Here is a 22,282-nt window from a genome sequence, read left to right on the forward strand (position 1 = left end):
AAGCGTAATACAAGCGGGGCAAACGCTACATATTGTACACTATACGTCCCCGTTTCCGCTTTCATTTTCGACGTGCGCGTTCGCACCGGAGACTAATAGTCGCTGATAAAAGACTCGGGACCATTTTCTATATATAGCCAACAAACGCGCGTGCGAAAATATTCCGTAACGAAGGTTATCTGCGTTTCTCCAGCGTGCACACTTCAACGATCTTCAACGAAGCCTATCACAGCAGGTATGTACGTAACGGACTGGCCTTTTTTTCCCCCTCCTTAGTTATGCATGATTAATCCAGCAAAAAGTTTGCAAAACTGCAAAAACTCCTCGCGCCTCTTTCTCGCTTTATTTCTCCGTGCTATATTTAGGCATACTTTTATATATTAAATATTACTTCGTATCGGGTGACGCGTGTCTGCGTGTGAAAGCGGTCGAGTAGTAGTCGACAGGTCCCAGATTCGATCCCTCGTCCCATGTATGCCTCGGTTTTATAAGAGGTTGATTGAAGAGTTGAAGGTTGTGAAGGAGCATGAGGTGAATAGGCTAACACCCGCTTCAAGAACCGATTTCATATGTACACACTATTATTTGTAACATTACAGTAATAAGACAAATAGGAAGAAATTATAACAACAGGTTTAATTTGTCAACTATTTGCGTTTGACAAACGTTTAGAGATGATTAGTTTCCTGTTTTGAATTCTTGAGAATCAAGAGATAAAATGAATTATATATTAATTATTTAAAAGATTGAAACCTATAATGAGAGAGAATTTGCGGATCTACAAATTGCAGACTGTTTATTCATCGCTTTCACTTTCATCTTCTTTCGCATTAATCTTCAGGAAACATTTCTAATTTCTCCTTTCATTTGTTGAATACATTCATGTAATCGTCTTTTAAAATTCACATCATCATTTCCGCAATATCCTCGATGATATTCGTAGATATTTCACTTCCGTTGAATCAAATATATAATAAACACACACACATACACAGAACATCTCGACTAAAAGATATCCTTTTGAATTTTAATTTAAAGCTACTTTTTCTTAGCAATCAATTTACAAGTTGTGATTGAATAAGATGACGTTTCCGCGGACTAAAATTTAAAAAGTAGTTAAAAAAATTTATATTTTTATGGTTTACCTTAAGAAAATTTTAATTTTTTATATAATGATATCACAAAGACATGCGATGCAAAAAATTGATAATGATAAATGATGAAAGGAGATAGTTTTCCCTAAGAGAAGATCACCTAAAGAATCCGTTATTGAATGCTTTCAGTACAGTGTACAGCTTATAAATTAGTCAATGTTTGAAGATAATTCACACGAGTATAGGAAACGTAAATTCTCTTGTATTCTCATTAGCGTTAAATTTACGGTCGGCATACGTTCCAAGGTCTGTTTAACACTTTTCGTTTAATGGCTCTCGCATACCGGTAACTCACTCGATGGAAAAGCTACTATATGTGATGTATCGCGTGTATTTCGAACCATTATTATATCGTAAACCGATAACGTTCTGAATGCAATGAGCAATTGTTATTATACATGGCGCCTTGGAAAGGTTTAAAATTTATTGTTCATTCTTATTCAAAGATCGAGCTATTTCCCGTCACATTCGATTCGAGAAGTTTTATTCGTCATACATATTAATTCGAAAAATAAAGGAGAGGCGCATTAAATTATAAATAATAATAGATGAAACTAGATCCCGATATGTGAACAACATAAAGTAGGAGAAGATAAGTCTTTGACCAAGAAATAGAGGGTTATTTCCTCCTGCGTTAAATTAAAGTCGTAAAAGTTATTTTTTTCAGCAACACGACACAGCTGTGTTCTCAGCGTACTTTAATAATAGCAAGTATATAGTATAAAATATATGTTCGCTATAGAAAGTAGAACAATATAAGATTACAGCTCACGTAGCTTTCTGTCGCAAATAGACAGCAATTCGTTTTCCCCTTCTTCCCTTTCGTGCCTTTTTCTTGTCTCCCTTTCTTACTTCTTTCTTTCCATTCTACAATGTCTTTTTTCGTCTCTCCCCCTCTTTTTCTTTCCTTCGTTTTTCTATCCCCCCTTACTCCCCCTTTCTTCTTTTCGTGTGTCTTCCTTACGTTTCTTCTTTTCAAGAGAGTCAAGAAATCCTTTGACATCAGCGGTCATCCCTCCCGACGGGGGCTCTCCTCCCCCTCTCCCACCCTTCATTCCCTCCTGCCTCTCTTTCTCTCTTTCTTTGTTAGAGGCCTTTAATTATACTACCGCTACAATATTCACCCCGCTTGTACATCGTGCTGCCCGCTTCCGAGAAAAGCATTTTTGCTGTGTGTGCCACGCAGGCAAAAACCGTGCGTGGCGGAGAGCTCTACCATCGCCGCCATCGCCACCGCCGCCGCCGCCGTCGTCGCCGTCGCCACTGCTGCCGCCACAGCCGCCGTCGTCGTCGTCGCCGCCGCCGCCGCCGCCGCTGAAGTTCGCGTGATACCGAATCGCATAGTTTCACGCATCGGCGCGGTAACGTTGCGAGTCAGCATCTTTTTTTTTTTTACGCGTCCGTCGCCGATTATCACGGTTACGACTAAACGCGACTACACTATACTCCGATGCCGAGAGAACGAAAGGAAACAGGATGATCGAGGATGATTCAGCACCGCGAGGTCAGCTGAGTCGAAATTTCTTTCTTCGTAATAAATTCGTGGTAAGAGATCTCTCTTCTTCTGGTCCCTCCTCTCCTCTCCCCTCCCTTCCTCTCATCTCCCCTCCCCTATCGTCGACTTGGCAGTATGCAGAAACGTCATCGCGTTAATTTCCTGGGCAGAAGGAGGGGAGGGGGATCCAACGGGGATCCCAATCGGGATCAATCGTGTTGCGTAGGTAGAGCAAGATTAAAAGATAACTTCAGGGTGGGGGGGGGGGCGTCCTCTTCTTCGAGCTTCCTTATTTCATAACTTTGATTTCTTCAACTCGCGTGAGGACATAAAAAAAAAATTATCCTCGAACTGGACGAGTCATCGTTAGAAGTGTGATAGATGTTAAGCAAGATTTACGAAGCACATGCGCACGGATTTCGTCCTCAGGAGCGACGTAAGGTATCAGAGACATGTTTACGATGTCGTAAAGAAGAGTGAAAACAAAGTGATTGGCATAATTGGCATCGCGCGACAGAATGGAGATAAACAGTCGGCATTCGTAATCAACGCGCGAATCATTTTCCTTGGCAGCTATGTGCCTCGACGCGATTCTGTCGTCATCGCGTTCGCCACGTTCTTGAACTTGCACAACTTGACTTGGTTACACGCGTACGACGTTTACGATCAGTTGCGATCTATCAACGGAGAGAGGTACCAGCGCGTCGAACCGCGAGAAGACTCACGCGACTGTCTTTTCCCCGATTGTTGTAACGCAAGCTGGCGTACGAGTGTGTCAGTAAATACGCTTTCGTTATTTTATATAATTATCATTGTAAATATCATATTTAATCATTTCATGTAAAACTTTTTTGCAACTTATACCGCTGTAGGATAAGCCGCACAATCTCGCGGTCCGAAGTACAACTTTCGTAATTTTTTAAATTGCAGTTTCTGCTTTTCAAAGTTACATGACAGGGATTTATATAACAATATGATTGATTAAATTGTTTTCTAAATAAGAGTCTTTCCCAATCATAAAATCGAATGATTTATCTTCCACGAAGAAAAGCATTTTGATAAACATTATACTTTTAATTCATGTGAACCAGATTCAGCTCGCTATATTATTCTCGCTATATTATAAACATATTGACGTATTATGCACGTAGTGCATTTCTTGTTCATAAAACGGCTGTTGTACTTGTGAATGTGCCATAAGTTTCTTGACGGTGATAAAATTTCTTAAACTCGTGAGAGAGTTGCACGAGAAACCGAGTTAGACCGAAGATGAAGATTGACGTCTTTTGCAGCAGTTTGTAGCCAGTTGGCTTCGTGGAAAGAATTGAAACGATTGAGGGGACAGCGAGAAGAATGTCAACGGCTCGAAGAGGCGTTTAGATTTTATTTACTACGGTCCTCGCGCGTTAACTCGTGCACGAAGATGAAGTTACTTACAATCGTTTCCGCCCTTTTCCCTTGGTTAACGATCGTCGACTGCATGTCGACTGCGAGATTTTGTGGTCCAGAGACGGGAGACGGTGAGTTTTATGATCACACTAGCAGCAGCGCGTTAAAACGCTACTGTGCAAACGTCAGTGACAAATGTAACATAAACTTTTTGATTGAATTATCATATTTTATGCCGCTTTACGAATGTCGCGTTTAGCGTTTTTCTCGATCTGTTTTCTTGTGGCTTACGCAATCAGTGCGCGTCCTCGTTTCGCAGCGAAACAACCGCTCCGGTTTTCAACAAGAATTATTGTCATTGAGATTATTGCGCGAGGCAATTCACCGTGAGTGCCTCTGCACCGAAACACCTGTTTCCTCCTTTTAGATTTCCAACGCGCGCACGTCGGCCTGATTATCTCGCCCATAATGTCCATTCGAATGATACGGGAGATCGAGATTTATTGGAATCACGCCAGGTATCGACCGGGCGATACGATCGCTCTTTACACGGGCGAGCCCACAAACGGCCTCGAGCCAATTTATACCCTGATACCAAACGCGCCGAGTGGCATCAAGAGGACCGGACTGCAGGCCACGTTCGTTCCCACCTCGAATCTCACGTTCCATCAGCAGTGCTTACGTACGTACGCGTTGTATATATACATCGCAGTTACATAATTCCGATATAGGCTGCTAATTAAGCATATGTACAATAGTTGAGAAGTAATGCATTTGTTGTTTGTAACGATGTAGCGTCACACTTGCACTTTTTTCAACCAATATTATCAGTTGCATTTTTACGGTTAACATTATCAATCGTAAAAATCTAAATAATGTTATAAATCTTATACAGTATCAGTTCTTATCTGTAAGGAGAGCAATAATGCGAATGCATTCTTTTTCTAGTAAAAAGCGAATATAACAATAATCGCTATCGTTTTTATATTTTATGTTTGAATTTTTTTTTAAGCTAATGCCACAGAAAGACCACGATAATATTGACAATTAAGTGCCAATTTTTTTTTAATTAAGCGACTGTTCGGTAAAATTTATAGTTTGTATTCTGATCCAGATTATATGTGATCATTACAAACTTTGTGTCCTAAAAATATATTTTGTTGATAAATTAATGAAACCAAGATTTTAGAATATATAATGAATTTAAGAAAACTAAAACTTGTAAACTTTGTACTTACAGTACTCGAAAACCTCAAAGTTTTGACATGTAAAAGAAGAAATTTTATTACTTTTATCAAAGTTTCAACAAAAATCTTAAAACCGATTTTTAACCGTATTTTAAGAAAATTATAATATATTTTACTATAGCGTACAGAAAATATTTCATCTTATAATTTCGACGAAGAACAATCCAAAGACTACTCGGGCCATTGCTTTTACCTCGCAATATCTTTAATGGATTACGTGAATCCAAGCTTAAAACGGAATTTCGCTTTAATAGAGTATCATGTCGCTTGGCTGAGAAATGGCACGGTAAGACTGACAAATTGTCTGCAAACGCAGCCTCGCTGGATGGAGGAGAGAAGAACCATCTTAGGACCATTGCCATTGAGAAGGGTATTCCTGCCTGGTACGCACGATTCCGCGTCATACGCGATACATGAACGAGCGAACTCCGAGAATATCGTCGAGAGATACGTGATAACGCAGGTAAATTCCAGAATTATTAGTACAAAGAATTAAATATTTGCGTGAATAAAAACCAGGTAAATCGCAAATTAATCTCACTGCGGTACAACACTGATTTCAAATCGGAAGTTGGAATGGCTAAAAAAACCTCCATTTCTATGGCATTCTTTCGATCGATATAAATTTCAATATAAATTTTTTCTCGAGTCAAATAACAAGATCACGCTCAAGTAAAATTGGCAAAAAAAAATGTTCGAACGATTAAAAAGAGTTTACGAAGATCGGATGCGAATTAAATATGGAATAACCATTGCTGGTAATCGTTAGGATAATTAAACTGCAGGATGTGGACGTACTCGCGCAACTGATCTACGGGGTCCGATATCTCGACATCAGAGTCGGACACTATCCCAACACCAATTCAGTATGGTGGGCGAATCACGGAGTGTTCAAGTCTGTTCCCATGCAGACTGTCGTGAACCAAGTGAAGACTTTCCTCGACAACACAAACGAGATCGTAATTTTTGACGTCCAAGAATTTCCAGTTGGTAATATATTTTAGCATTAAATAACCCGATAGTTTTTGGCTGGACAAAAATAGTACAGCCATACACACACATTTTTTAATGCTTTTAATTTTTTTAATACTTTGTAATAATTTTTTTTTTTTACGGAGAAATATTATGCCCTCATATTATTGTCGAATCACGACACTCTCACAACAAATAAAATCATTGATTTAAATAGGTAAAGATCAATTTAGAAATTTAACGTAGAATGTAACAATTAAAATACGAAGCGAAATACGAAGAATTATTTAATTATAAGAACTATTCACATTTATGGTATATATTGGATCAAACTCTAAGATATCTTGCTTATCATCTCATGTCCGTTTTCATTAATGTAAATTAACTGCAATATCCTAGTAATATTGGCAAGTTCATTGGCACAGTATTAGCCCAATGTATTCTTAATTTAAATGCAGCACAATATTGATCCAATATCGCATTAATAAATTATGCTACTAGCTACAACGAACTCTGATCTCAATTGAATTTACTTTTTGTTTTTCTAATTCTTAGAACTAAAAGAAGATAAAAAGTAATTAAATCGAAATCAAAGTTAATCTACATTGATGGAAATAGACATTATAAAAACAATTTTTGGCACTCGTATTGATTACGTATTATTCGAATAATTGATTACGACTATTGTAGTAGAATACGCAGGAATAAAACAAACAATAGCGTAATTTGTCTTTTTTTTTCAATTAATAATAATAGTAACATTAACAAAATTATGTAACTCACTTATAAATAACAAAGAAACTTATAAGTAATATTTTAGATTTTATGTAAAAGTATATGCTGGTGTGTTGCTAGGTTTTGGAAAAAATATGGGGGTACATCGTGAGTTCGTTGGATTTCTAGAGGAACAATTCGCTGGGTACTATCTGCCGAGGTGGTACCCAGTAGGTGCGGATCCGGTTTACGGATGGATCAGTACGATGGATAGGATTTGGTCAACCGGGAAAAGACTTATCATCGGTTATGATCACAACGAAGTCATCGGGGATTACAGGAGCTTATGGCCCTGCGTGATACATCAATGGGGAAACGTCAGGACTATTGAAGACTTGTTCAATTATCTGAATCGCATCGAAACGGAAAATTTCGCCGGGTATGTAAAACACATACAAAGCTAACATAAAGTCGTCTTATTCAAAATTATTCTGTTATCCACCTATTCTTGATTTTACAAGCACTTTCGCTAAACCATAGACGTGGTCATTGTCTCGGTGTGTACACATAGAAAAATTATATTCTCATTCTAACAAAAGCAACTACTCAATTTTTCTTCTTTTAGTATCAATATTAGTTTTCTTCCTTTAAATAATAGTTATCTTTGCAAAGAATATCTTAATAATAGTTTTAAAAGACACTCGTCATTTACCTGAAACGCATGTAATATTTATTTAAAATAAACTTTTGTGTGCACGCAGAAAAATATTTAAGTAAATATACTTATTCTAATTATTTCTTTTTTAAGTTTCTATATGCAAATCTGTCACAATCCTTGTAAAAATGTAATATTAGACAGTATTAAATTGGCCAGTAATTATTACTTATTTTAAGTATTAAAAATAATAAACAGCAGTGTTTTTTAATGTAGTGTCCAATATTACACTTGTATAAAGGAAGTTCATTATAAACGTCAAATCTATTCAAAATATATTTTATCCTTGTAAAATTTAATACTTCAGTCAAGAATATTAACCCTTCATGTTACATAGAGTCCAGCGAACTTTCTCTTTGATAAAGTATATATATACTTAATCATTTTCTAACTTCCACGAAAGATATCTTTCGTGGAAGTTAGAAAATGTAAAGAGAATATAATACTTATGAAGCCATCTCTTGAGAGATTGAAGTATCCTTTTGGCTTAAAACTATTTCACAGCTAGGTTTAGTTTGAGCAACCGTTGAAAGTTATCGAAAGAGACCATACACCCGGATCTTATTTTTTGGAACAAGGATTCAAGGACTATTTTTTACTTGAAATACCAAATTTCATAAGTAATCTGATAAATTTTTAGTTTAAAATATTAAAAATTAAAAAGTTATGACTTTTGCGATAAAAAAATAAGAAATTTCTCAACTTTTCACTTTTATCAATTTTTTATTATTTAAATAATAAAATTTTACTATGTAAATAATTAGAATACATTCTCCAAATCTCGAAGTATTAAATTTTTTTGTAATAATATCTTTGATACTTTTTCATATTACGTACAAATAAATTTCATACAAGGTTCACTGAATCCAATGTGACAATTATTATGTGACAAAGGTATGACAACAAAGAGTTAAATTAAAACAAAAATTTGATTTGCTTATTACTCTGACTTTTCTTTAAAACAATTTAGAATATTTTTCGAAAGAGTATTTTTTCAAATATATGATAAATTTTTTTGTGTCGAGTATACACAATATATTGTAAAACAATTATCAAGAAAATATATAATTCTTCGTTAATGATAACCATTACTTACTAGAAAAAAATTAAGTAATCGTTTTTCTAGAATGTTTTCTGTGTGTACACGAGCTACTTGGTTAATAATAGCTGGATCGATAAAGATTATGCTGATTTCAACTAACAGAACTGTATTAAATAAAAAAAGTCTTCAATTTTACTCTATATACAGAACAAGGATATTATAATGCAAACTATAATAGGCCAGTTCCTTTTAACTGAACTTCTAGCACGATTCATTTTTCCTGCTTTTCTTTTCCCATTAGAGTGAAAAAGAAAAAAGATGAACTGCGCAAGAGGTTCAGCTAAAGAGAATAAGACCTAATTACGCCAATCTGGCGCTTCTCGTTTTCAGCTCGCTGCTTAATATAACACCAAGATCGGCAATGGCAGAATTAACGCCCAATACATGGGACGTAATCTTAAATCGACTTGGAAGTATCCGTCAAATGGCGGACAAAGTTAATATCAATGTTACAAATTGGTATAACAGCAAGTGGCAAAATACTGCCAATATCGTTGCCGTCGACTTTGTCCGTTCGTCCGGCATCATCGAAACCGCGATCGAATGGAACGAAAGACGAAATTCACATTGTTGAAAACCCCTTCTCTATATTCTATTCACGCGGGAATTGAAGAAACGTACAAACTGAAGTTCACTAAATGCACCATTAATCTATAGGTCTGTTCTTGGTCGCTGCACTGCTCGCTATACTGGTGCAATAAGTTAGAATGAGAAAAAAATATATTTGTCGTATTCTAACTTATTGCATCAGTGCAGCAGTGTAGTGACTGAGAACAGGCCTTGTAATATGCAAAACAATTTTTATACAAAATAGTACTTAATAATTTATTATTTTGCTTCTATAATTTTATCAACAGTTACGTGTTGTATGAATATTAATAAATTTTATACACAAGGTGAGCGATGCAATTAGACAATGTCTAATAAAAAAAAATGTAAATGTCTCACAAGTGATTTTCACTTTATCTTTTAATTTCGTAGAAATATTCTTTTAATTTAAATTCATTAAATAATGTTACTGCGATGTGCGAATTCATCGCAGTGTTTAATAAAAAATAGGTAAACTATTTAATTAGCTAATTTAAGTATTTTAAGCTTACACTAAGGAAGCAATTACAAAAACCTTTTGTTGCCTTCTCAAGAAATTCAGATAATCTAGGTCTGCGTAACGCAATTTGCGCATTAATCGTATAATACGAATACGTGTGATCATCACAGTTCCGCCGGATGTGCGAATAATGCTCTAGTCAAGGTAACCGAGAGAAACGAAATTGTCGCATACAGGTGCGCGATGCAACGAAATCAGTTCATCATCCGGTGCAGACGATGTTGGTCGCGAACGCGAAACAGACTACGAGATCTATCTGCATTAATCCATCACATCTTGGAAAACGCAATAAACATCAGAAAGAGCGTCTAAGAGAGAACGATAATAATCTCTTTAAGAAGTCGATCAGCCTTACAGATTCCTTTCATAAGAAAAGGAATTTGCATTTTATGAGATTTCGCTTCTCGAAGTCGAGTGGCGACATCGAGATCTCCACTTAACGAAATTTAGCGTATTTTTATCTCCGTCAAAAGAGCGACTATCTCGTTTGCATTTATATCAGGAAAATGTGCTACTGCCTGTTGCTATTGGTTTTACTGCCGATCGTAACTTCGGAGTTGTGCGGGTATCCCTGGTATCAGTACGATACGTGCCAAAATAATTCTCTTTCTTGTCCCAGTGATCAGAAGTGCGCGTTCATTGAGCAATGCTCGGCGGTTGTATCCCTGATGGATCAAAACGCACTTTCTGCTCACAGGTAATGTAGTCATTATTATTATTTACGTTGAAATGACACATTTATACACGTGGATCTTTCAAATGTAGATTACGACAGGCTGTGTGCGGGTACGATCGAACACGCATAAAAATTTGCTGCAGCATCGACAGTTATGCCGAACGGCCGATATATTTAGATAAAAATTTGGACACGTATCCAACGCAATTACCTTCAAATTTTCAATGCGGAAAGAGTATTGTTCAGAACAATGTAGACACTTTAGGATCGTATCCTTTTATCGCAAGGATCGGTTTCATAAGCAAGTACTTTGCACGTATATAGAAGTGCTTGTATATTATACAGCAGTTGCGTAATACACAGATGTCTCAGAAAAATTGCCAATTGTGTAACATTAAAAACTACTGTAACGCTAAAAAAACCGTTGATTTTTTATTGTAAGTATTGATAGTTTTAAATTTATTAATAAAAATGCAAGGCGAAAAATTTCTGCGGCATCATGTATATAGCAAATTATATACAATTTTGTTTATTCGAAGGACGAGAGAGAGAAAGTTAGCTATACTTCTTTTATTATATAAGACATGCGTTTTCAGACTGTTAGCAAGAATTCCTTTTCAGATACAATAACGGGTGAGATCAAATACTCGTGCAATGGCGTGATTGTTAATGAGCGTTCTGTATTGACTACAGCTACATGCGCACTCGCGAAATCGGACAGATACAAATTGTACGTATAGCAGTCGAAAATAAAATATAACGAATGATCGTTGCTCAGATTTTCGATTGTAGCATTAAATTGTAGCATGCATTAATTATGATACGCCTTTGTTCGTTATTTAGATGCTCTGTGCTTATTGGTGAATATAATACAGAGTCGAATCCAGATTGCAATAATTTATTTTGCGGACACAATACCAGTAGCCACGACATATCGTATGTAGTAAAACATCCGGGCTACGACGCCGCAAGTTTATCCAGCAATATCGCCTTACTTCGCTTGAAGAAGGCTATCGATTTTACAGGTATGTACAATTCTTAAGTATATAAGTGTTGAAGAAACTGTGACGGTCACACAGCCCCAATGAAATAGCAATATATCCGGTCTTCTTCAGCCACAGCTCAACCAATCTGCTTTATACCGGAAGACAGATACGTCAGCCTAGGAAGTACATGCACTGTTGTCGGCTGGGGAAAATTATCAGGTCAAAAAGGTATTCGTATTAATAGAACAAACTATCGTAAAGCATAAAACTGTAAGCTGTGTTTATGTAACGTTCAAGTGCTGTAACCCTGTAATCCAGCGCAACCACTGACGCAACAGTCATTACAACTAGAACTCGTACCTAAGCAGCAGTGCTCGGACTATTTAAGCCAAGCTCTATCTGTCGAATTATGCGCCAAAGGAAACTGTGAACCTTGCTCAGGTTACAGTGGTAGTCCTCTGTTATACAAATATGCGGACACTTATTTCTTGGTATGTTATCAACATAAATATTTACATATATACTACAGATGTAGTTCACATATTTATGTTTTACACTTTTTTTTTTAATCAGGTTGGAATCCTATCATATGGGTCTAGTTGCGACTCAAGCACCATTTTTCCATCTGCATTTGTAAATGTTCAGAGATACACAAGGTGGATCTTAGAAAATTCATAAGGTTGCAAAAATATAAAAACGTCTCAAAACGTTTTTTTAAATACCGATTATAATATTGGATTTTCACGAGTTTTATTTTTTTGCAAATCTAAAATAAGTTATTTATGTTTAAATATATTCAAATATTTGCCGCGTGTCATTTCCTTAGCCTCTTCTAGACCCAGCTGATAAGCTAAATCGTGCAGTCTTTTCACTTCCGAGATAAGCCCGGTCATTGATAAATTACCCAGCTCTGCAAGAAAATAGTTTACGGTATTTAGCAACAGGATGAAGAATTATATATTAATGCATATCAACTCACGATGCACATGGCTTATGTCATCCTGCGACATCGCAGCCCAAAAACATGGTTCTGTCTGCGGTGAATTTTGAGCAACAAACTCATGTACACCTGGAACTTCATTGCTCGCTACATATATGATGTATTGTGTATACATAACTTATAAATGAACTTTAAAACATGTACTCACTCTGTTCAGGCCATAGATCAGGAGATGCTCTATCCAATTTCTCAAAACTCATAAGACTCTCCTCTATGCAAGACAAATCTATAAAACAAGAATCAACCATTTTAACTTTTATTATATTTGATTATTCTAATATTATGGGACTTAGCTTCTATATATTTGTATAAGAATTGTGCAGTTTTAATCTAATAAAATAAAAATCACAAAGAGATTGATTCATATAATATCTTATACAATTATACATGATAGAATTTGAGCATTTCATATAAATTTAAATATTTCATTACATAAAGCAAAAAAATTGACTAATGGATATAGACAGAAAATAAAATATATTTAATATTTTAAATAATAAAAATTTATGACCATAATTCAGTAATGGAATTCTTTAACTCGATAAGTATCTGTATTGTTGTTTGCATATCTTTTTTACCATTTATAATACCATATACAATAATATCAATACTATCTCAATCTGGGAAGTTATAGTCGCTTGGAGTTACTTTTTATTTCAGTAGCAAAAAAATAAAGTTTAATAATTTTTGTTACAAAAATTTCATTAAAAATCTGGATTTATTTTTTTCATTTCTCCTTAGTTTTTTAAGCAAATATTAAATATAAATTTATATAAATATTTTACAAGAAACTACTCACAAGTTAACAAACTACAGATCTGTATCACAAGATACACCTTTGACATTTTCTTTTCTTAAAAACTATCAGTGTGTAATGACCAATATAATATTAAAATAATAAACATTTAAAAAATATTGATTACAAAAGAATAAGATAAAGTGGTTTAGAAAAGTTTATTTATATGTATAATATATTTAATTTATTATATTCAGTATGCAATTGTAACCCAATATATGTATATGAGCAAGAGCAAAAGTACACTCCGAAATTGACAAATTCTTGTGTTTTTTTGTTCTGCTTGCGACATCAAACTCACCTGGTTGATCCACTGCTTCGTCGGTGGCCATAACGATCGCGTGAAAGCTATAAAATCTACTCAAGTGTTCCAGGAGGACGCTTTAACGAATACTCGACGCGCGTACAAAATGGAGTAAAAAACCGAGCGGGATACTTCGTACACGTTACTCCCCTTTATTCCTTATAGAAATCCTCGAATAACAAGACTAACTATCACGCGTATCAATCGTTACGTGTCGTTTTCTTGTAATGTCGTCCGTCTACGCAGTTCCTTGGCTAATTCGGCCTGCTGCTGCAGAATGTAGACATTTTCTGCCTTTCGGCGCTCACGTCGTTCAATGTCACGTATCACACCGAGGTGCAGCTGCTTCCTAAAACGATTTGCAACGGAACGTTAGCCGTCGAGAACATTGAAATGTCGTGCAACACGGTATCTATCTACCTGTCGTAGGCCTGTTTGTAATGTACGTAGCTTATTATTCCGACGGACGACATGCAACATATACCGAAAGTGATTTTAGACGCACTCGACATTCTCTGATGGAACAGCGCACAGTTATCGTCGCGAAGTTGCTCGCGTGAGGCACGACGGGACAGTCGATTATTATCGATTCTCGTACGCGCGCGCGCGTTATTCGACTGTCCTCAACCTATAGTTTGGATAACTTTTGTCTTTTTATTCGAATTACAAAATATCAATAAAAATAAAATTGAAAAAAAAGAAGTTAAATAGGATAATAAGTCTCAAACTATAAAAAAATTGACTAATCACGGTTAAATGTAAGAAAAATAATCAAATATAATTAGAAAATAATTGAATATAATAAAAAAAAGCCTAATAGCGTTTTCGATCGGCCTGGGTTAATCGCTCCGGGAGCGATTAATAACGTCATAAGACCAATCATAGCCATTTTTCTGAACAAGAGAATAACTGTGATTGGCCAGTTCTAGAGAAAAAACAAACCGAAACGGATTAATCCAGCACCGATCGAAAACGCCATAAAAAACGGTTTAAAACCTATTACATTAACTAGAGAATAGCCCTTAGTTTACAATAAAGATTACAATAAAGAGCCGTAAAAAATTGACCAATCACAGTCGATTTTTATAAAAATAATCAACTGTGATTGATTATTTTTTTACAGCTTAAAACCGGGCTAAGCCCGGATCTGCAATAGGTGTAGTAAGCCTTATGCTATAAGAAACTGACCAATTATAATTGAATGTGAGAAGAATAAACTAATATAATTGGTTAATTCCTTAGGACTTAAGACTTACTACATCTATTGTAGATCTGGCCTTACGCAAGTTACGTCGCATGTGAAAGCGGCCTTAGGCCGGATCTACAATAGGTGTAGTAAGCCTTATACCATAAGAAATTGACCAATTATAATCGAATATGAGAAGAATAATCGAATATAATTGGTTAAGCCTGAATCAAACTAACGATTGAGATTGAGATTGGATTGAAATTTGACGAATCAGAACAAAGTTTTTAAAACTTTTGTTTAATTTACCTACTCTGATTGGTTAGATTTCAATCCAATCTCAACCCCAATCGTTAGGCTGCGTTCGGAAATGTCACTCGAGTGCTCTCGGGTATCATTCTATCTTTGTCTCACATAGAACGAACAACAAGGATAGAATGATACCCGAGAGCACTCAGGTGATGTTTCCGAACGCAGCCTTAGTCTGATACGGACTTTAGGGTGCTATCCCATGGCAGCCGGAATCCGGAAAACGGAATCTCGGAAAAGTAATAGAGAAGGAATCAGCCAATCAGAAATTTCGCGCGTTTCTCTTAGTAGGCAGTTAATAAGTACGTTCACGTTCAAAAAACACAACAAAGATTGATTTACGAGGTTAACTTTTCATTTCATTTAACAATATTTTCGAAAATCTTTTTCACCATGAGTAAAAACATATCAGTGGTAAATTAATTTACTGTAATTATAATTTTGTGTAAGATACGTATTTCATTAAAAGAAATTATAATAAGATATTTTTGTAAATATAAAATAGACAATAAACTGATTCTGATTGGCTAACCCCCTCTCCATTACTTTTCCGAGATTCCGGCTGCCATGGGGCAGTATGGGCAGTATACCTATCAACAAAAGGACGAATTTATAGGCGCTTCGAGCTTTCAACTGCAGACTGCGTAGAGCGTAGATCATAATTTATTCCGCGGCTAAAACATATTAACAGCTTTAACAGGTATCGTCGATTATTGTCATGATATTAACTGTCATATTAATTACGTTTTGTGCCGTTAAAAAATCATAAGTGTTGAAACATATGTCTTCAAATTAAGTCGAGAAAGATTGTGGTTAGTTTGATTTGAGGAAGAGTTACGTGCTACACCAATTTAATGTTTTCAGAGGTTAGATAATTGTGATGTAACAATTTGCAGAAGAGAAGTTTATGCAATTTTATCGCTTATATTAACGTGGTAATGTAAGATTTCATATAAACAATAATTATCAAATATGTTATATGAAAGGAGATTTTTCTATATGAGTGTGTAGTTTGCTTCTTTGTCTGAAAAATGCATTTTATTTATTCTTTTATTTTGTTTTTATAAAAACAGTCATTGATATGCCTAGAAAAGAATTTTCTAACTTTCGCTTCCAGCTTAGGGTAAACAAATATTTAACAGAATAACCATACTTATTCTGAAAGTAATATAATATAATATGGCATACTTTTATATCTTTGTCTCATTTTTTATCTTTCTTCTCTAGTTTTATAACTGTAATTTATGTATTTTAAAGTGTAATTTATGTGCTCCTATTCAAGAAAGATAACATTTTATTTTTGTAATAATTACAGTAAATTATTAGTAAAAATTAGTAGCAAAGTTATTAAAAAAATATATGTAATATGATTGATGTTAAAAGAATAAAATAATTGAAGATACTCTTTTAAGAGACTAGCATTATTAATATTAATAATATAATATTATTAAATTTTCTAATAGTAATAATATCATTACTACTATTTTCTATGGAGTTTCTGTAGGACTTTAAATTTATGTTAAAAAAATATATCAACTTACAAAAAGCTTAAAAACTGGCATTTGCATTTCTTTCTGAGTTCTTTTAATAATCCATTTAATTTGAATGTATAATTAATTATCTCTAATAAATGTTATTAATATTGTTTCTAGAACCAAAGTAAAAGCGATATTGCGCTCAGCAAAAGATTGTCGTATTTATTACGTCATGGAGCTATAAAGGAAGGTTTAAATATTAAACCAAATGGTTTCATCGCTGTTGATGAGCTGTTAAATAAATCACTGCAAAAGTATACTATTGATGACATCAAGAAAGTAGTGCAGAAAAATAACAAACAAAGATTTACTCTTGAAACTGTTGATGGTACTTTAGAGATCAAGGCAAACCAAGGTCATACTATATCCGAAATCAGTGAACTGAGCTTGAAGATACTTGATTTTATAAATTTTGATATAATTCATGGGACTTATCTCAAGTACTGGCCAAAGATAAAAATTGAAGGTCTGTCACGTATGAAAAGAAACCATATTCATTTTGCAAAGGGATTAAATTTTATCAACGGTTTACGTCGAAGCGCCGAACTTTTCATTTATATTAATTTTGACAAAGCAAAGGAAGACGGCTTGATATTTTTTGAATCTGAAAATGGAGTTGTTCTTTGTGCTGGAAATTCAAAAGGCTTCATTGAAATAAAATATTTTTTAAAAGCAATTACTAGAGAAAGACAAACATTGAGTTTTAGTTAAACAGTGTGATTTTTTTATCTTTCTGTTTTCATATAACGTATATTGTTATTAAGAAATAGTGATACTGTGCTAGAGATACAAAGAAAGAGAACGCAGTATAATAAATTACAATTGTTTTAATAACGTAGAATCATGAATTCTAAGCCACATGAATCTGTCAAACCTAAAAACACACAAATTGCTACAAGTTCAAAACATCAAGAAGTAAGAACAGAACAAAAGCCACAGGAAGAGGAGCATTACTTACCAGGAAGACTTTGTGTTGCACCCTTACCAAAAACTATATCACTAAATGAGTTAGCACAGTTTCTTCGTCAGTTTGGAACAATTAAACAACAACATTATGGACGAAACTTCTTTTGGGTTGAATACACTCATAGGTAATTACAATAAATATTTATGAGAGTACAACATGTGGAAATAAATTTCTATCTAGTTGTATGTATTTATATATTGATTTACTTTTTTGGATGGATAGAAAAATTATCACAAATATAATATTACTTTTTTATTAGACATATATTATAATTTATTATTATATATATACTATACTATATTATACTATATATATAGAGCTTATTATTTTTCTTTTTTCTCTTAAAAAAATGTAAACATCTGCTTTTTCTTTTCTTTATGAAAGTAATACAGAACCAATATAAATTCTATAATAAAATTAGAGTTAAGGGGATCCTAAAACTGTTTCTGTAAATACAATTTAAGAGATTAGTGAATTGAAAATAAGCAAAATAATCGATAAAACAGGACAGCTTTAGCATCCCCTTAATTCTACAAGTATTAGATATTAAGAAAATAAAGACTAAATTTTTTTTTTCTTTATAATGTTTTTTAAATAAATATTTTTGTGTCTTATTTTGTGTTTATTATAATCGTTATTTAAGATAAAAGGCAATATAAATATTCTTGCTTTAAATATGTACTTTTAGAAACAAATATATGCATTACTGTATAAAATATTGTATTTATGCTCTTTGTTGCAGCAAACCTGTTGATATTTTAATGAGCAGGACAAATTGGTTGCCAAATGAAAAATTATGTTTGAAAAGACTGAAGAAAAATGGAGAAACTTACAACCATGACAAAAGTGAGCACTATAAAATTAGTTTAGATTTAACAATATATACAATTACTGTTTCCCATTATTTTTTTCTTATGAAAATAATGTTACATATGTTGCTCATTTATCGTTTTACAGTACCACAACAAAAAAATACTAACCATACCCCAAAAAGAACTGAGAATAAATCTGAAGAGGAAGAAGATCCAAATACTAACCATACCCCAAAAAGAACTGAGAATAAATCTGAAGAGGAAGAAGATCCAATAAGTTATGACCGTATAAAAAATGTTATTGAAAATGAAGTGACATTTGACAACCAGTTAGCAGCACTTTTAAATGCGGTACAACTTACTGAATTTGAATTGACGACAAGATATAATGTCATTTGCACTCATCTGGATGAAATATTTAGATCGGTTTTCCCAGAATGTAGAACCTATAGGTTTGGTTCAACATTAGCGCAATTGAGTTTTAAAGAAAGCGATTTAGATATCTACATGTACGTCGGTAGAATCGGTAAGAGACTTTCTAATTTTGCTATTATATGTGAATATCATTGCACGTTTAAATACCATCTTTAATCCGTTTAAGGTTTACCACCAATCTGTCACAAACCGGATATTCCATCACATGTGTGGACGCCAGTGATTTTTAAGAAAGTGAGAAGAGTTATGTACAGTATGAAATCTGTATTCTCCAACATAATATCAATTCCTAAGGCGAAAACACCTATTATAAAGTTCCGTTATATACCAACTAATGTTTCCTGCGATATTTCATTCAAAAATGGCCTAGGCATCTATAAGAGTAACTTCTTGCGTTATTGTGCATCACGTGATCCTCGTTTAAGGCCACTAATGCTGATCATCAAGTACTGGGCGAGGCATTTCGGGATCTCGGGTAATGGAAGGATTTCCAGTTACGGATTAATATTACTCATTATCTTTTATCTCCAACAAGAATCAGTCGGTCTTCTTCCACCTTTGCTACATCTTCAGAGAACTTGTGCCCCACAGATCATGAATGGGTGGCAGATAAATTTTAACGAATATACCGTGTTACCACCTATTACCAATAACAATAATATTGCAACACTGCTCCATAATTTCTTTTCCTTTTACGGTGAATTCAATTTTAACTCGTGTGTATTGTGTTTATTGGACGGAAAAGTATATTCAACACCTGATTTCTCACAGTTAGATAAGTTACCTGATTACATGGCTAGATACAAAAGTTATGTTATGGATAATAGTGCTAGGAAATTGGAGGTTCACAAGCCAGTATGTCTGCAGGATCCGATCGAGCTTAATCAGAATACAGCCGCAAATACGTCGGATCGTGCAATAATAACCTTTCAACATTGTTGCAAGTTTAGTGCCGATATTTGTGCAACGTCTAGCGCAAATAACTATGATTATTTATTGACCATGTTATTTGGTACAATACCTCCTCAATTGATGCAGATGAAGAAGAAAAAGAAGAAGTTCAAAAATATAATCAGGGCTGGTCGTTTTGTCGATGCTGGATTACCAGAGGATTTCGAAACACGTACAGATATTCCTAATAAGAAGCAGTATGCAAAGGATAATTGGTATTTCGTCACTTTTAATCTTATAAGAGATATCTTTGAATTGATTTTTAAGTTGCAAGTCGAGGTTCTCCTCGATCAAGAAGCGAAACAGCAGAAAATTGAAGTACTGTCTGACGTACATACTAGAAGTCATCAAAAAATTACGTTTCGCTGCATAGGGAATAAATGTGTGTGGTACAATAGAAAGAAAAATAATAGAACTCTTTTGGATCTTCAGTTAAGTCTTCTTGAGAAAGAAGCGATCATGTCGGATAAAGTAGTAGAGCAATTAAATGAGCATGATAAGGCAAACAATATAAAGTTAGATTTTTTATGTACGTTAGAAAAATCGGACGATCCTGTAGCCGTGATTATAATGCTGAACGATGAAAATAGTCAAAATCATATCTTTCGACAATTTGAGTGTTTCGTAAACAGTTGGATACCAAAAATAATAAACAAAACATTGCTACATATGCTGCAGTTCAAAAAGACGTACGATCAATTGACATATATTGCCAATAGTCACCAACAGTCTGGATGATCATAAAAATGTATATTGTATGCTTTCTGGCATGGACCAAATTAGCAGTTTATATCACACATTAAAATTAATGTATCCTGTAATATAATTCTGAGCATACTTGTTTGTTTGACTAGAGTGTTTTTGTTAATTTAGAAGATAAATTTAGAGTGTCTTCAGAAATTTATATGTCAGCATAGGTGAAGAATAATAGCTGGTAAAAAAAGTTCATATATCATAATCAAATATAAATATGTATAAAATACACATGTTTTCTTTGAGTTGTCTAGAAGAATAGAAAAATTGAACAATAATTAGAAAAATAACAGCATTGTTTTTTTACAAAAAGTAAATTTAAAATTATATTACAATTTGTAATTTTATATATGGGTATTTTTTCATTTCCTCAAATTACTTTAAAAAATTAGTAACTTGAAAATCAATAAGTTATTATTAAATATACTTTGATTTATTTTTTAATGGAAAATTATGTTTCTAATTTTTAATTTTTAATCTTGTATTTCTCATTTTTCTCTCTATATAATATATATTTTATATATCTATCATATATATTTAATTTTGATTACATTTGATATACGTTTTCACTAGATATAGCTTCTATATCATATACAGTTTTCAATATTCATATACTATTAATATTATTTATCAAATTTCATATTATAACATTTCCATATTATGATATTTGCAAACTGTAATCTCGTACAGTAAGTAATAATCGTATTATAGAATAAATGAAAGTTTTTACAAGCACAATATATATTCGTGTCTATCATTTTTCTCAAATATCAAAGAATAAAAAATCAAATTTTAATACTAAAAGACTTAATGTTGAATTTCCTGTCTGACTTTCTTGAACCGTGGTTGCATTCCATTTATGTTCAGATGTATGAAAAAATATACTGCATTATTGTATATACCAAAATTGGATAGTAACTAGTTAAACATTAAAGTAATTAAGTTAAAAAGTGAATAATTAACTTGGTCAATTTTATTTTTTAACTTTAACTAGTTATAGTTAAAATAACTTTAAGTTTTTTCCAAGTTAAAAATTTATCTGTAAGAAATACATTTTACATAAAAATATTTTTTGTTATTTCATATAAATTTGATTTACAAATAAAATATTTAATACTTCCAATAGATAATAGAGCTTCCAGATACATGCTGCGTCCTAGTACAGTTTTGCGCTAAAGTTTATTTGATCTGAACCAATGATTGGTGCTTTATATAATAATTGTTAGAGTAATGTAACTTTAAAAAATTATGACTTTCTGATTTAATATAAATAATGCTTTTTAAAATTAACTTTTAATTCTGACATAACTTCAACTAAATTAGTTGTTTGTTTACGTAACTTTTAAAACGGAAATATATTTTATAAGCTCTTAATTTTAACTTTGTTTAAAATAATATTAACTTATACACAATCTTGGTATATACAGGTATATATTATACCAGAGAGGAACCTGAGAGCGGTCATCGCGTCGTTTTACGTGTTTTCATCCATCCGCCTCTATGTGCACAAAATGTGCACATTGAACTATGTAGTCAAATATCTATGAATCCCGTAGGTAATGTGTATGACTTTTTGGATCTCTTCTATGCTACGTCCACGTTTATTTAGTTTTGTTTCATGCTATACCCGTAAAATTTACAATTATATGCATTCATGTTTTAAATCTGTTTTATGC

General features: G+C 33.6%; 6 protein-coding genes across 18 annotated transcripts; 4 read left to right on the top strand and 2 right to left on the bottom strand.

The window, feature by feature from the left end:
- The first annotated feature begins 2,437 nt into the window (after positions 1–2,437).
- Positions 2,438–9,732, top strand: LOC105837176 (PI-PLC X domain-containing protein 1). 7 transcript variants are annotated; one of them, XM_036284747.1, is made up of 7 exons: positions 2,438–2,658; positions 3,942–4,169; positions 4,466–4,720; positions 5,540–5,748; positions 6,071–6,275; positions 7,113–7,410; positions 9,119–9,732. In XM_036284747.1, exons 1-7 carry the CDS (start codon positions 2,631–2,633, stop codon positions 9,360–9,362), a joined length of 1,467 nt encoding a protein of 488 aa, XP_036140640.1. In that variant the 5' UTR covers positions 2,438–2,630; the 3' UTR covers positions 9,363–9,732. The 7 variants fall into 7 exon arrangements, with proteins under 7 accessions (XP_036140640.1, XP_012537184.1, XP_012537188.1 ...); XM_012681730.2 differs by having other exon boundaries at positions 3,945–4,169; XM_012681734.3 differs by having other exon boundaries at positions 2,543–2,699.
- A 155-nt stretch (positions 9,733–9,887) lies between these two features.
- Positions 9,888–12,273, top strand: LOC105837177 (chymotrypsin-like protease CTRL-1). Its single transcript, XM_028191755.2, has 7 exons — positions 9,888–10,593; positions 10,662–10,873; positions 11,194–11,302; positions 11,416–11,597; positions 11,688–11,786; positions 11,877–12,049; positions 12,132–12,273. Exons 1-7 carry the CDS (start codon positions 10,403–10,405, stop codon positions 12,234–12,236), a joined length of 1,071 nt encoding a protein of 356 aa, XP_028047556.2. The 5' UTR covers positions 9,888–10,402; the 3' UTR covers positions 12,237–12,273.
- LOC105837178 (protein lin-52 homolog) lies at positions 11,815–13,795 on the bottom strand. Of its 3 annotated transcripts, none has more exons than XM_012681737.3 (4): positions 13,656–13,795; positions 12,707–12,784; positions 12,538–12,627; positions 11,815–12,468 (listed from the first exon to the last, which is right to left on the bottom strand). In XM_012681737.3, the coding sequence occupies exons 1-4, from the start codon at positions 13,684–13,686 to the stop codon at positions 12,335–12,337; spliced, it is 333 nt and encodes a 110-aa protein (XP_012537191.1). In that variant the 5' UTR covers positions 13,687–13,795; the 3' UTR covers positions 11,815–12,334. The 3 variants fall into 3 exon arrangements, with proteins under 3 accessions (XP_012537191.1, XP_012537190.1, XP_028047562.1); XM_012681736.3 differs by having other exon boundaries at positions 12,538–12,633; XM_028191761.2 differs by having other exon boundaries at positions 12,538–12,645.
- LOC105837179 (protein PET117 homolog, mitochondrial) lies at positions 13,788–14,235 on the bottom strand. The gene is made up of 2 exons (XM_012681738.2): positions 14,079–14,235; positions 13,788–14,007 (listed from the first exon to the last, which is right to left on the bottom strand). Exons 1-2 carry the CDS (start codon positions 14,168–14,170, stop codon positions 13,866–13,868), a joined length of 234 nt encoding a protein of 77 aa, XP_012537192.1. The 5' UTR covers positions 14,171–14,235; the 3' UTR covers positions 13,788–13,865.
- A 1,462-nt stretch (positions 14,236–15,697) lies between these two features.
- On the top strand, positions 15,698–17,481 carry LOC105837181 (tRNA 2'-phosphotransferase 1). 4 transcript variants are annotated; one of them, XR_004962572.1, is made up of 2 exons: positions 15,698–16,093; positions 16,806–16,923. XR_004962572.1 is itself a non-coding variant. In XM_012681742.3 (2 exons), the coding sequence occupies exons 1-2, from the start codon at positions 16,008–16,010 to the stop codon at positions 17,397–17,399; spliced, it is 606 nt and encodes a 201-aa protein (XP_012537196.1). In that variant the 5' UTR covers positions 15,716–16,007; the 3' UTR covers positions 17,400–17,481. The 4 variants fall into 4 exon arrangements, 1 of the variants encoding a protein (XP_012537196.1); XR_003626055.2 differs by having other exon boundaries at positions 15,701–15,853; XR_004962571.1 differs by having other exon boundaries at positions 15,705–16,088.
- A 16-nt stretch (positions 17,482–17,497) lies between these two features.
- Positions 17,498–20,941, top strand: LOC105837180 (speckle targeted PIP5K1A-regulated poly(A) polymerase). Of its 2 annotated transcripts, XM_012681741.3 has the most exons (5): positions 17,498–17,779; positions 18,398–18,501; positions 18,613–18,627; positions 18,685–18,993; positions 19,069–20,941. In XM_012681741.3, the coding sequence occupies exons 1-5, from the start codon at positions 17,532–17,534 to the stop codon at positions 20,589–20,591; spliced, it is 2,199 nt and encodes a 732-aa protein (XP_012537195.2). In that variant the 5' UTR covers positions 17,498–17,531; the 3' UTR covers positions 20,592–20,941. The 2 variants fall into 2 exon arrangements, with proteins under 2 accessions (XP_012537195.2, XP_012537193.2); XM_012681739.3 differs by having other exon boundaries at positions 18,613–18,993.
- Positions 20,942–22,282: the final 1,341 nt, after the last annotated feature.

Source organism: Monomorium pharaonis, chromosome 3 (assembly GCF_013373865.1).
Source record: "Monomorium pharaonis isolate MP-MQ-018 chromosome 3, ASM1337386v2, whole genome shotgun sequence".
Classification (NCBI taxonomy): domain Eukaryota; kingdom Metazoa; phylum Arthropoda; class Insecta; order Hymenoptera; family Formicidae; genus Monomorium; species Monomorium pharaonis.